Source organism: Sorex araneus, chromosome 6 (genome assembly GCF_027595985.1).
Source record: "Sorex araneus isolate mSorAra2 chromosome 6, mSorAra2.pri, whole genome shotgun sequence".
Lineage (NCBI taxonomy): Eukaryota > Metazoa > Chordata > Mammalia > Eulipotyphla > Soricidae > Sorex > Sorex araneus.
In genome coordinates, this window is record NC_073307.1 from 65,503,138 (window position 1) to 65,517,604 (window position 14,467).

At 37.9% G+C, this 14,467-nt stretch overlaps 1 protein-coding gene across 1 annotated transcript in view; it reads right to left on the reverse strand.

Moving 5' to 3' along the window:
- ARID2 (AT-rich interaction domain 2) overlaps nucleotides 1–14,467 on the reverse strand; it is a 164,441-nt gene that overhangs the window by 35,605 nt on the left and 114,369 nt on the right. Inside the window, exons 7-13 of the mRNA XM_055141422.1 lie at nucleotides 9,908–9,974; nucleotides 9,577–9,827; nucleotides 8,995–9,091; nucleotides 8,694–8,903; nucleotides 7,833–8,000; nucleotides 3,014–3,095; nucleotides 135–269 (exon numbers count right to left, since the gene is read on the reverse strand). Of these exons, the coding sequence (XP_054997397.1) occupies nucleotides 135–269; nucleotides 3,014–3,095; nucleotides 7,833–8,000; nucleotides 8,694–8,903; nucleotides 8,995–9,091; nucleotides 9,577–9,827; nucleotides 9,908–9,974 (1,010 nt within the window). The remainder of the gene's footprint in view (nucleotides 1–134; nucleotides 270–3,013; nucleotides 3,096–7,832; nucleotides 8,001–8,693; nucleotides 8,904–8,994; nucleotides 9,092–9,576; nucleotides 9,828–9,907; nucleotides 9,975–14,467) is intronic.

Here is a 14,467-nt window from a genome sequence, read left to right on the forward strand (position 1 = left end):
GACTGTAACTATCCCTTAAAAACTGTGATTCTTAAAACGAAAAACAACTAGCTAGACGCTTGGTATCTTCTCCAAAGAGGAACAGGATAATTATAAGTTCTTCGCTTAACTAAGTTAAGAACTAAGCATCTTACCTAAGACATTTATAAAATCCAGTTGATGTTAAAATTCCACCCCGAGCTAATTTACTGCAGGTTGAGAGATACTCAGAATACATTTCTGCTCGAGAGACAGAACAATCTGGATTTACTTCAAAATGAGCATTAAGCCTAAAAGATGAGAAAAAATAAGTGGCATTATACAATATGATATGAGACTCTACATTAGTTTTAGTCTATTCTGTATCTACAACAAAAACCATGTTAAGGCAATGTTATAAACAAATAATAATGTCTTATTAATCATTTCACTCAAGCTATTAGCAAAAAGTTTGGTTTTAGAAAAGTCAAATGAAAGGGATTAGCTACTATTTTAGTATACAATCATTAACAATATACAAACTATCTTACATCCCAGTGAGAGTAGGACTGGTCTGTTTGCAAATAATTAAAATTAAAATCTATCAGGAATCATCAATTGTGAACTATTTTTATGGAAGAAACAAAAATAAAAAGAAAAGTGGAATTAAAGTTACACTTTTGCTGAAAATCTTATCAAATTCCTTCTCAAAAAACTTACTAAAGTTTTCAACTACTCACTAAAATATTCCTCATGCTGCACACTCCCGTAACATTTCAAATACTTTTCATCCTAATATATTACAAACTAATTCAAACTTCAGAAACTAATCTTTTTCACAAAATGACATTCCCTAGAAGTAAAGGCCCAGTTATCCTTGTGAAGACCATTCTAAGACTATATAAAAAACCACTTACTGCCATATCTTATAATATTTGGGAGGAATTTAAGTCAAAATTTACGAATTTAAGTCAAAAATTAATAAACAATGTAAAGATAACTATGATAAAAGAAGTTTAACCAACTGTATGTTTATTTTTTCACAAAGTGGCTACCAGTGTTATCATAAAAATATTTATTAACTGATTATGTTATTGTTGACACACCAGGCTCTTTTATCACATCCCTTGATTATTCACAAGAAGGCAAAATAAGCTACCAAAGACAGGAAGTTATGCTTTTAATGAAAACAGAAGGGACGTTAACAATAAAATCTACTCCTCCCCCCCTTTTTTGGGGGGATGGGGGAGAGGAACCGGGCAACACCCAGTCCTATGTTCAGGGACTATTCCTAGGTCTATGCTTTGGAGAGAGCAGAGTGGAACTAGTGGGACCACTAGAACCCTGTGGTGCTAACTGGATCCTACGTGGTGCTGGGGATCTGAACCAGGAGGGCCCGCTGCACGGGGAAGAGCATACTGTATCCCTGGCCTGTGGCTTGAGTTCTTCAGCACTTTCTGAGAGGGCAGGGGAATCTCCAAGAATGATGAGAAACTCAGAGACCACTCTCAGTAACAAGTCAACTGACCAGACAGTGCCCAGTGTTAATCCCGCCCACTGCTGCTGGCACCCAGCAGGAATGGGTCCACAGGACCCCTGTGGCAGTGCTCAGGAGATTAATTTGGGTTCTTGGGCAGGCAGGGCATTCAAAAGGCACTATCTCCAGATCTATCTTCCAAATCCTAGTTTTATCTTCCTAAAATCACACAAATTAAATTTCCATTAAAAAAAACTTTACTTAGGGGCCAGAGAAATACAAGCCTTATACACAGCTGACCTGGTCCAACCCTTGCTCCCACATATGGTCCTCGAGCCCCGCCAGGACTGATCCCTGAGCACAGAGCTGAGAGGAAACCTGAGCACAATTAGGTATGGCCCCGGGTTTGATTCCCAGCATCCCATGTGGTCCCCTGAGCACTGCCAGGGGTAATTCCTGAGTGCAGAGCCAGGAGTGACCCCTGTGCATCACTGGGTGTGGCCCAAAAAGAAAAAAAATAAACAAATAAACCAAGGTTGTTAAGACAACTGCCTTGCATGCAGTGGACTCTGATTTCTAGCCCCGCATTTAATTTTTTTCCACAAGAAGGATCCAAGACGGTTATTAGACAGCCGTGCAAAATACAAAATGATTACTAGCAAAAGTCTCTGACAGTCTACCATCCAAGCACCGCTGGACACTATGGTGCTACCCATCGAGTCTCCAGCTCCTAACAGGCTGCCTGGAAGAGGCGGTGCCCGTCCAAAGCAAGGCCTGCACAGAGGGGCTGCAGAGCCCACCGGGCACAGGCTCAGGAAGCTGGTGCTCATGAGCTGCTGCAGGCCAGCGTCAACGTCCCTACTTGGCGGAAGGGAGTAAATGTGCAAGTGAAGTTTCTGAGGTGTGGGTCAGGAGGTGGGGGCAGAGCAGGGGCCCAGAGGCAGCAGTGGGGCCTTGACGGGTCTCTCTTCATTCCTTCTGGCACCATCAGAGTAACCCCTGAGTCAGGAGTAGCTCCCAATCACCCACGAGGAGTGGCCCCTAAATCCTGTAAGTCGACACATTATTTTCCTTCTTTTTCATCTTTGTTCTGGGGCCACACCTGGTAATGCCAGAGCTTATTCCTGGCTCTCTGCTCAGGGCTCAATCCTGGCAAGGCTGGGGACCATACCCAGTACTGAGAACAGCTGCACGGCCCGAACTGGGCTGGCCATGTGCAAGGCAAGCATCGCACTGCCGCAATCGCTCTCTGACCCCAGACAAATCTTATTTTCAAAGATGATTTAGAACACAATTTTACTCTGAAAAGTTATACAGTAAAATTTAATGAAATTCTAGTCAAACACTATTGTACTGATGAATATTTTCATTTTTAGTCTTCTAAATTACTAGTAGGGTGTTTCACTTTTCTTTGTTATATAAGCACTAAAAAGAAATACTAAACTAAAAAGAAATATAAAAGCTACCTAAAAAGAAATACAAAATAAAACATTTTGCAAGACTGTTGAAATACATCTCCTTTTCTCTTTTGCTCGAGTCATCTGAAGGATGAAACCTTAATAGAAATAAACTACTTACCACTGACAAGCAAACTTCTCACTGTCTATTTCCACTATTCCTGGAGGCGGAGCAACATGCTGTGCTACAACTGCTCTGGAAGCTGAAAAAAAAAAACAAAACCACACATTAGGGACATCATTTTTAAAGACTCATCTCTGTATGTCATATTTCGTGCATGGACATTGAATCAATGGACATCTGCATCTTTTCTAAATAGGTGTATCAACATATGTAAATATACAAATTTGAGAAACATAATGAAGCTGTCATTGTCCTGTATACTTTACATAACTTAAAATATTTTTTAGCTCAAATAATAAAAATCTGTGGATAGATTAGATCACTAGCAAACTATTTTTTTTCCATAACAGAGAAATCAGAGCTGAGCACAGTGGGAAAGTTCTCTCAGAACTAGACTTGACTGGACTCTAGGTCAGCAATTTCTGAGGTCATAGATGTCTTGTTCCTTAACAAAATCTCAAAATCCAGTCTTTCTGCCATAACCCCAGTTCACTAATCTTTTCTTCTCTTAATTTCATGATGCTGTTATAGGATCTGTAACTCTTTCAGGGTCCAGAGAACTTTTGTACCTTTTATCAATTATACTATGATAAAGTATAACATACTCTGATGGAAATCTCCTGAATCAATTGTCAAGTGTATGAGATATTAAACATATTACCAACACAAAACCAACTGTATTTTAAATGGAATTAATTTTAACTTTTGTATGCACCTCATAAATCTTCCTATTTGAAAGTAATACACTATTAAATTTTTTTAAAATTTACTTTTTGCTTTTTTTGGGTCATACCAGCGATGCACAGGGGTTACTTCTGGCTCATGCATTCAGAAATGCATGAATGCACGAACTTTGGTGGTGCTCGGGGGATGATATGGGATGCTGAGAATTGAACCTGGCTCGGCTGCATGCAAGGCAAATGCCCTGCCTATTGTACTATCGCTCCAGCCCCATATTTATTTTTGATAACTCTCCCAATTTGAAAAAGCCAGCTTTCCTGCAGTCTTTCTAGGATTGCAGGATGAGAGTTAAATGCATGGCACCGGAGACAGGCTGGTTCTGGAGTTCCACCCTTAGGTACCAGGTATTCAAGGGCAACTGAGACATTCTCAGGCCTACCTCAAACAGAAAATTAAGGGAATGGAGACTAGAAGTTAACTTATCAATTTGTTGAGAATGTTAAAAATACAGCATGGGGGCCAGAGAGATAGTACATCAGGCAGGGAACGGTACAATTAAATTTGAGGGTCACTGTGCTATTCTTGAATACATGAGTTTAAATAAGGTGTAGCTAAATAGAGTGGCAATTATTCAATGTATTATTTGATGCTTATTACTAGATCTTACCCTCGAAAGTGTTTTAGATACAAAGGCAGGGAAGTAAAAGTTTTTAATTAAAAATGTGTTCTCATCTATAGATGAGAGAATGAGATGTAGTCTGAGAGTATTGAATAAATTTTTTTTAAAAGCTGTGATTGTAAAACTTCTCACATTGAAGGTTTTTTTTTTTTTATAAAGCACTGAAGTAATAGTACAGCCGGTAGGGTGCCTGCCTTGCATGTGGCCAACCTGGGTAAAATACCTGGCACTGTAGATGGTCCCTGAGTCTGCTTGGAGTAATCCTTGAGCAGAGCTAGGAGTAATCCCTGAGCACAGCTGGATCACTAGATCACTTTCATCCCGTTGTTCATCAATTTACTCGAACGGGCACCAGTAACATCTCTATTCCTCCCAGCCCTGAGATTTTAGCAGACTCTTCTTACTCATCTTCCCCAATGATCAGAGGCTCTTTCAGGGTCAGGAGAATGAGACCTACCTATCATTACTGTTTTTGACATATTGAATACGCCATGGGTAGCTTGCCAGGCTCTGCCATGTGGGCAGGATACTCCTGGTAGCTTGCGGGCTCTCCGAAAGGTATGCATATATCTGTTACTGTATTTGGGATATGAATATGAATAAGGAGAGCTTGCCAGGCTCTCCTGAGCAGGCAACAGACTCTCTGTAGCTTGTCAGGTTCTCCAAGAGGGAGAACTAGGCTATTAGATGTTGAGAGGCCGTGATGCTTCCGGGAGCTTGGTTTTATAGTCTCTGGATGTTGGCTGTTGATAGGATTACATGGCACTGGGGGCAGTTTCTGTGTGTGACTGCCTAGCTACGGGAAAATGGGGGATCTGGGTGGTAGAGGCCAGCTGGATATATAGACCAAAATTTTTAAAAAAAGATTATGTTTTTTAAAAACGGGCAACAGTATCAAGAGTCCATTGACAGAGAAAGTAACTTTTATTTTAGAGTATCAATTTATAAACATACTTGCAGCTATTTAAATGATGATGAAGAAATTTAGGTCAACCTAACCACAGATACAAAGTTATATATTGTATAGCAATTCAGAGAAACAGAATAATAAAGATGCACATTACATATGAAAACTATTAAAAATACTACATATGAGCGCTGATGGGAGGAGCCAAACTATAAATGAAAGTTATCAGTAAAAATTTTTAAAGTTATCTTTGATAATTAATCAAAGATTAAAAAGTATCATTTATCATTTTTAAAAACTCACCAGCTCAAAAATAACTTATTTTAAATACGTAGGTGCCTATTTCTACCAATGGGCGTGTATATGCATGTATACACACACATAGGTCTCCAATACATATACATACACACATATATATATTGTGCACATATACATCCAAAATATATTTTCTCTCTATATATGCACATCCAATATATATCTGCAATATATAGAAACAAGTCACAAACTAATTTTGCTTATTTGCCAAATGAGGATCAAATCTTAGGTTGGGGTCTAGGTTCATCTGTTAATAAGTGGAAAAGCAAAACACAGTAGCTTTCATAAAAATTACCTTTGAATTTTCTTTAAATGACCCATTATAGTTCAGTGTCTCACTGACAACCTATTTTTGATTTTAGGGTCACCCCTCGTAGAGCTCAGGGCCGATTCCAGGCTCTGTGCTAAGGGTCACTCCTAATGATAAGGGAACCAGGTGTGATGTGGATGTTCAAGTGGAGGTCAGTCACATGCAAGGCAGGCCGCTTAGTCCTGGTACGATCCTCTGGTTCTTTCTCAAAGCCTTTTTTGTTCTGCTTGTTTGGGGGCAACACTTGGTATGCCTAGGCCTTACTCCTAGCTCTGTGCTCCGGAAGCACTACTGACTCCTGGCAGTGCTCAGTGACAATATACACTCCTGGGGAACAAGCCAGCATTGGCTATCTGCAAAGCATGGGCTTTCACTCTCTCTCCAGCCTTCCTCTCACTATTAAACACCATTTTTCTGTGTCCGTCAATTAATCTTCCATTTCTTCCTTGATGACAACCCCCCAAAATGGCAATATGTGTTTCATTGAGAAGCTACTAATATTCTGACCACAGAGTATACAATATACATGACTATGTAACATTTATTGCCTGTAGGTAAGAGCTCATTGAAGCGGACTGGCAGCCAAAATTAGTTTTGCTCTTTCATATCTTATTTGATTCTGTTTATTCAAGTAAGTGCACATATGACATGACTCTACGGTGTACTTTAAAAGACAGTAATGGAAATCAATAAAATATGCAATATATTTTCTCTTCCTTGTATAGAATATATAATTTTGATACAATGAAAGCAGGAGAGACTAGGTTCAAGATCAAATGAGATTTAACTAGGAGACATAAGAGTTTGAACTATGGCCATAGAAAATTTAAGGTATAAGAAGTTTCAACAAGAGTTGGTGACTGAATGGATATAGTGTTTAATCACTAAGGAAAATGAAATTTTTATTTTAACAAAGTAAGTAAGGTTTAGGGAAACCTGAATGGATTTCTAGACTAAAATGAAGAAGCAGAAAAAAAAAAAACCCAAAGGTTTTAGACAGAGAAAAGAGGTAATGGAGAAACAGATCAGAGCTAAGATTCAGAAGTTTGTGTCTCTTCTGGAGAAAAGAAGAACTTCTTAGATGTTCAAATTTGCAAATCAAGAAATAAGATTTGAAGAAATCCAAGTCACGTGACTTCCATGTTAATTACAAAATGAAAGGTATAATCAACAGAGAAAATGAATATCCTCCAATTTAAAAAACACTGAAAAGAAATAACTTGGGGATTTTAGAAGGTGTGAGAACACATGAGGTAAAAGACAAACTGTTTTAGTTAGGACAAATCAAGGTGGAGAAAGCTGAATATGCTAGAACATAAAAATGACTCATAAGTAAGGAGAAAAAAAAGTCCAAGGAGTGAAGACAATGCTAGTCAAAACAGGTCTGAATGAGAGATTCTTACAGTTAAACAAAACTGATCTAACGGACCCAACAAACTGCTCAAGTGCAAGTATACACGAACCATTGTATGCATGCGCAGACACCTACGTCTGATCCTAAGTTCTGATTCTGTGGTGCTTGGTTCAAGATGTACTAATATTAGAGAGTATTATATTTATTTATTTTGTTCATTGCCTAAAAGAATTATAAGACAATATATGATTCATATATTCTTGGTAAATCAAATTTTGATGAACAAAATCACAAATAAGAAGATCATTGGACATAATTTATCCTTCTTACATTTTTAAAATACCTCACATCACTTCACATTCCCCTAAATTCATCTCAACTTCATTTCTTTATTATTCTTTCTCTCATCTTGATCCTGCTGCTCCTAGAATGTTTAACATCTAAGAAATTACACACTCATGTTGTCCTTTAGTCTACTATAAAATAAGTTTCCTTTATTTATTTACTGCATAGTATTAAATCTTACACACCAATTACCATACTCAGAAAAGATCACATGAAGTCACTAACCTGGGGCCGATGCTACATGTGTCTGGGTTTGAACTTGTTCAATAGCTTGTGGCCTAATTTCAGATAAAACTTGATGAGTGGAACTTGGATGTTCAACAAGTTTTACTGCAGCTAGAGCATCAGGACCAAACATCTGAATATCCATAGAAACCAGACACACTAACATGTCTAAAATAGATTAAGAATTAATAATCATTCATTAATAGATATATGAAACAATGATATTGAAAACATGTGATACAGAATACTGCTTCTTTAAAGTACACAAATTAAAAAAAAAAGATATTTAGGTTTAATCTCTGAAGACTAATTTAGCAACTCTGAATCGGGGAATTAGGGAGTGTTTTACAAAGTTCCCTAAGTGACTCTGATGTACAGGCACTTTTAAGAAAATGATATCTTAATTTCCAAATAATACTTTTAAAGAAAACTTGAAAAGTATTTCTTTATTAGTGCTAGTACTTTAAGAAAGTGAGTTCATTGATTTCACGAATAGTACTACTACCAGCAACTTCCAAGAAAAGAATGACATTTGTTCCAATTAGTTTCAGTTGCATAATTTAGTCATACCTCAAAATCTGAAGCAGAAAGACCAGCTCCCCAAAGTTAGACATACACATTTTATTGATTCCAAATTTGATACACATATATGAGAAATGAAAATAAAATTACGGATAGTCACGTAAATTTTCGTATCTGATAGAAGTGTCTGCTCTTTTAAAACAGAAATAATAAACTGAATAAGTATGTCTAAAAGGATAATGATCCTCAAAATAAAACAGCAACCTGAGACATCAACTGTGATTTTTGTATAGTAAGTTAACAGAAAATAACCTAAATGTCCCTTTAGTTTAATCTTACCTATGCTTTTTTCTACTTTTGCAATTTTTGTGCAAGCCACATCTCCCATTTCTGTAAGCATATATAGCACCTCAAGTGTTGAGATTACAAGCAGCACATCAGGCAAAGTGAGATGACATATGATCTCTCTATATGAGTCCTGATCAACATATTCACAAATCAAAACACCATTATCTTCAGCTTTGCAAAGATTTCCCAAAATTTCCATTCCTGAAAAGCACATACACAAACATGCATTTATTTTTAACATTAAAAAAAGTGACATATTTTTAGATAATGATAAATTTAAAAGAACACTCACCCCTCATCTTTAAAAATCTATCCCTGGACATTAAACATTTTGTAACAGTATGAAACATCAGATGAGTGGTTTTAAAGTCAACCGGGTCCAACAAAAGCTAGAAAAAAGAAATAATATATTGTTAAGGCAAGCTTCATTCAATGCAATACATTTCCCTTTTGGTGAGGAAAGTCAGGGAGGCGAATACCGAGGGGTACCCAGGAGCTACTCCCAACAGAGTGCTAGCAAACGGCCCCCAGACTGGCTTTGGGAACAGTGCTGGGTCAAAGAACAAAGCTGGTTCTGCACGCAGAGCATGCACTCCAGTCCAATGAGCTACCTCTGGCCCCCAATGCTATAATTTTTTAAAATTTAAAAATAACAAAAAATATGATTGCTTAAATAATTACTGTGAAACTATCAATAAATATTTTCCCACAAAAAATGCATAATTCTTCTGTACCACTACTTTTGGGCAAAAAATATACAAAAGCATTTAATAATCTATAAACGCAGCAAGTATAATAATGTCACATCCTAAAGTTTTAAAGGCATATCATTACTAACTATAAAAATGATATTATATTATTGTCACATGCTTACCTCAGCTGCAATATTTCCTAATGTGTCAAGGCCTAGTTGCCTTAGGGAAATAAAATGACTATGTGCAGAAAGTAAAAGGAAACGCAGACAAGTGCGATTAGCTGCCAAGAGCTTAACATTGCCCTCCTCAAAGGAAAGATTCCGCAAAATCACTGCAATCTGAAGTACCCGCTGTCCTTCAATATCATTGATGCCCAGTTTTCGGGGAGGATGAAATAATGATTCCCAAATCCATTCTCCTGATGAACCTTCTACAACAGAAAAAAACACCATAAGTTCACACCCCACTTATTATTTCAAAGCTCTTTAAAATTTGTTGTCAGTGACTTACCTTGAGACTTGTTTCTATCAGAAATGAGGTCACGTACTTCACTGTCATCAACAATGTCTTTCCAAAACTATAAAAAGAAATTACTACACTTACTGCTGACAATTTGAAATTATTGAATTATTTTGAAACTAACCACAGACTGTAAAATTAAACTATTTCTAGTTTAATTAATATAAATTCACTATATTCTATGAATTTCATTCTCTAAAATAAATGCTTTAAATTTTTTAAAGTTTAAGTTACTTTTTAAAATAAAGATCTTTTTAGAGCAAGTTTTCAAACCTGAATTTCAGAGATTCCCTAGAAATTTATGAAAAAAGAGCATTTGTAAAAATGTATAAAGCAGAATATAACATGTTTATGTTTATTAAATTCTAACTTCAATTCTGAATGTTAAGAAAACAAACAAGAGGGATACTAATAGTATCTATGACATTGTTACTAATGAGTAATAGATGTTTTGAGATCACTTTAGAGCTACAAGAATTCTAGAAACAGCACTTAATGGTCCCTGAAAATTATGCTATTATGTCAGTAAGTTTCACAAGATTGTATCTTTCCTCTTTACAGACACTCTTGAACATAGCCAGCAAAATACTGAATCTATTCCTAAAATAATGTTAAACAGCAATGGTAAAACCACATGTTCCAAATCGGAAACCTAGTCTCTTTCCAGTACTCCATTATCTACAAACTGTCTTCGTTTGCCTTTCAGTCTATTACAGTTCAGGTAACATGATTAGATAGTGTTGACTCTCAACACTATTGACACAGTAAGCCAGTATGCCCCTCCCACCACCAAAGAACCCAATGTCCCACCACTGTTCCTACATCATCCCCAGTCTGCCTCTTTGTCACCCTGCTCTCCCCACTGTGCTTCTTAATTTGAGTTTTGTTACTAAAAGTCAAGGTACAAAATGTGTTTTTTGGATCCAAATATATGTGCACTAGTCAATAGGCACTGTGCCAGATTCCTTCTCAGATTAAGAAATAAATGTTAGGGAATTTGAGCCATAATACAATGGGTACAGTGCTTGTCTGTATGTCCCAAAGCACTGCAGGAAGGAAGGAAAGAAGAAAGGTAGTTAAAATACGAATCATTAAAGTATAAGAGATCAAAACCAAATGGGGGGCTGGAGCGATAGCACAGCGGGTAGGGTGTTTGCCTTGCACGCGGCTAACCCGGGTTCTAATCCCAGCATCCCATATGGTCCCCTGAGCACCGCCAGGGGTAATTCCTGAGTGTAGAGCCAGGAGGAACCCCTGTGCATCGCTGGGTGTGACCCAAAAACAAACAAACAAACAAACAAAAAATGAAAAACAAAACCAAATGGGCAGGAAGACACTAGCTAAAAATTAAAAGTCATGGAAATAAAACAAAACAAATGAGCCCGGTGGAATAGTAGGCACACTGGAAGAGTGATTAAAGCGAACTTGAGAAACAATGCTAAGGAAAACTACCCAAAATACAATCCAAAACATATTTAAAAGACAGTTAATGTAAGATAGAAGACTGAATGAGAAAGACATATTGGGTATTACAGAAGTAACAAAAGCATAAACCTTGTCCCATGGATGCAAAAGACAAAACAAATATAGAACTAATCAAAAAACAAAACCATGACAGAAAGGTTACTTCAATAAGAGGCTATAAAATAGCACGCAGGCGACCCAAGTTTGATTCCCAGCATGCCATATGGTCCCCTGAACGCTGCCAGGAGTGATTCCTGAGTGCATGAGCCAGGAGTGACCCCAAGACAAAAAAACAAGACGTCATAAAGTCAGAGGAATAAAAGAAAATTAACAACTAAGGAATATACACACATATCTGAAACAAATTAAAAAATGTTTCCATAAGATAACCAAAAACAATGACTTAAGGATGACATCCAGAGAGACAGTTCAGCAGGCTGGTCTGCACGCACTAATGCATGCTGGATTCTGGGCACTCTGTATGGTCTGAACACCACCAGGAGAGATCCCGAGTTTGAGTCAAGGAAGCCCTGGACACTGCTGGAGGCGCTCCCCACCAAATCCTCCCCCCTCCCTTAATTTAAGAGAAATTAATGAAAGATCTTGAAAAAAGAAAATAAATATTCAGAAACTGATGTGATATACAAAAATGGGACAATTAGATTAAAATGTGTATTTTCTTGGATATTAAATTACAGGAAGATACAAAAATTGAGATCAGTGCCAGAAAAACAGAATATGGATTGAGAAGGTCTTGCCTTGCAGGTGGCCACACCCAGCACGCATGTGGTCTCCACCAAGCACTGCAGGACTGACCCCTGAGCACAAGCCAGGAAGGAATAAGCCCTGGGTATCACTGTGTGGCAGCAAAATCAGAACCAAACACAAAATAGAGACTATATTCTTAGTGATGAGTCAGGAATAAAAGGAAATGTTTTCTCAAGTTAGAAAATGCAACATTTTAATTGAAATTTCAGTATTAAGATTTATTTACTGAAAAGCTCGAGTGGGCACCAGTAACATTTCCATTGTGGGACTTGTTACTGTTTTTTGCATATCGAATATGCCACGGGCAGCTTGCCGAGCTCTGCCGTGCGGGCGGGATACTCTTGGTAGGGTTGCTGGGCTCTCCGAGAGGGACGGAGGAAGCATGCAAATACACAGAGCAAATAGACTAATGAAACAGAAATTAATATAGAATATGATCAGCTGATTCATTTAAAAGGATAATAAAAAACAATGGGTAAAAGTTCTTCCAGCAAATAATTTAAGCTCAACTGTGCAACAAAATGATAAAAGGAGAAATCTGACTCCTACTTTTATGCTAAACAAAAAATTACATTTATTTAAATAAACATCTAAATTATTAATTTAAATGTGATTCATTTATTTATTTAAAAGTGAAAAGTAAGACAGAGGTTAAAGAACCCTAAATTTTTTTACAACCTTGGGGTAAAGTTGTAAACAGGCACATTAAGGGTTAGCTTTAATAAAATTTAAATTAAAATGCACTAAAATTTTGATCAAAATATGTCCATTTAAAGAATAAAAGAATAAGAAGACAAGTTGCAAAGCAGATGGTCCTTTCCAAGCACATCCTATTTTTTTTTAATCTCAAACATATGAAGAGCTCTCACATATCCTAAAGCACCTAAGTAGATACCCATGGATGTGTCTGACTGATATGAATGAGGCTGAGTTCAATCTAGACACACGGACTCCATAGTCAACCCTCCCCAAGCACTGCCAAGTACGACACACCTAGATAGCCCTTTATGTTTTGTTCTGGGGCCACAGCTGGCTGTGCGAAGGGCACAGAGTAACCCTGACTCTGACTCAGGATCACTCCTGGCAGACCTGCATGGTGCTGGGAATGGAACCTGGACAGGCCACGTGAAAGCCAAGTGCCTTGTCAGCTGCACTATCTCTTTGGCTCCCCCAGCTGGCTCTTGAAAAAAAAAAGAAAAGAAAAAAGAACTGCAGAAGTTTCCACTGACTGATGGATAATGAAAATGTGGCCACACACATACTAGTATTAGAAAGGAATCTTTGCATTTAAAACAATACGAATAAACTGAGGATAAGTGAAATAAACCAGAGGAAAACAAATACCACACGTTCTCACATGTATGTGAAATCTTTAACACACACACACACACACACACACACACACACACACACACACACACACACACACACACACACACGGGGTTGCCAGATACCAGATTGGGAATTAAAAAAAAATGTGTCATAGGGAAATAGCGCACTGCATTCTGATTATCTAATAATAAATTCTTAAAGGTTGCTCAGTAGTTCTGAGAAGGATTCACCGGGAAAGGGAAAACCCCTCTGGCTCCCCCAGCACTGGCAACCCCGGGCACCAGAATCAAGAGCACCCCCGACCCACCTACCCACTGGGCCTGGCATCAGAGGCAGTGGGCCCTAAGTCCCTCAGTCCCTAAACTAGGATGGGGGCTCCCCAACCACCACCCCTGCCACAGAAGCTAATCAGACTTATATGGTAATAATGATTTTATATTAGGTCAAAGCGTCAAAAAATTATATTACCTGAAATTGTTATACGTTAACAATATCCTGATTTTAAAAAGACAGCCAGAAAGTATTTTTTTTTAAGTAGCAGAAGCTTATCAGCAAATTTTATCAGTCAAACCGAAATACTATCAACATTTTTTTGGCGGGTGTGTGTGTCTCTGTGTGTGTGTGTGTGTGCAAACCTAAATACTATCAGCATTTTTTGGGCGGGTGTGTGTAATTTAACTAGTTGGGATATAAATCCTCATTTCATGACTCTGTTTTTGGGGGTACATCCAGTGGTGCTCAGGAGGTAGTCCTGGGTCTTCACCAGAAGTCACTCCTAGTGGGCTCAGGAGACCACACGGGATGCTGGGGATGGAACCTGGGTCCCACGTACAAGGCAAGTGCTCTACATCACTCCAGACCCATAATTTATGTTTCTTTTAGTAAAATAACTACGAGAAAAATCCTATTTGCTGACAGATTCTTGGTGCTTTGGGTTTTGGTTTGTTTCGGTTTTCTTGGTAGTGCCTGGGGAATACTTCCAGCCTT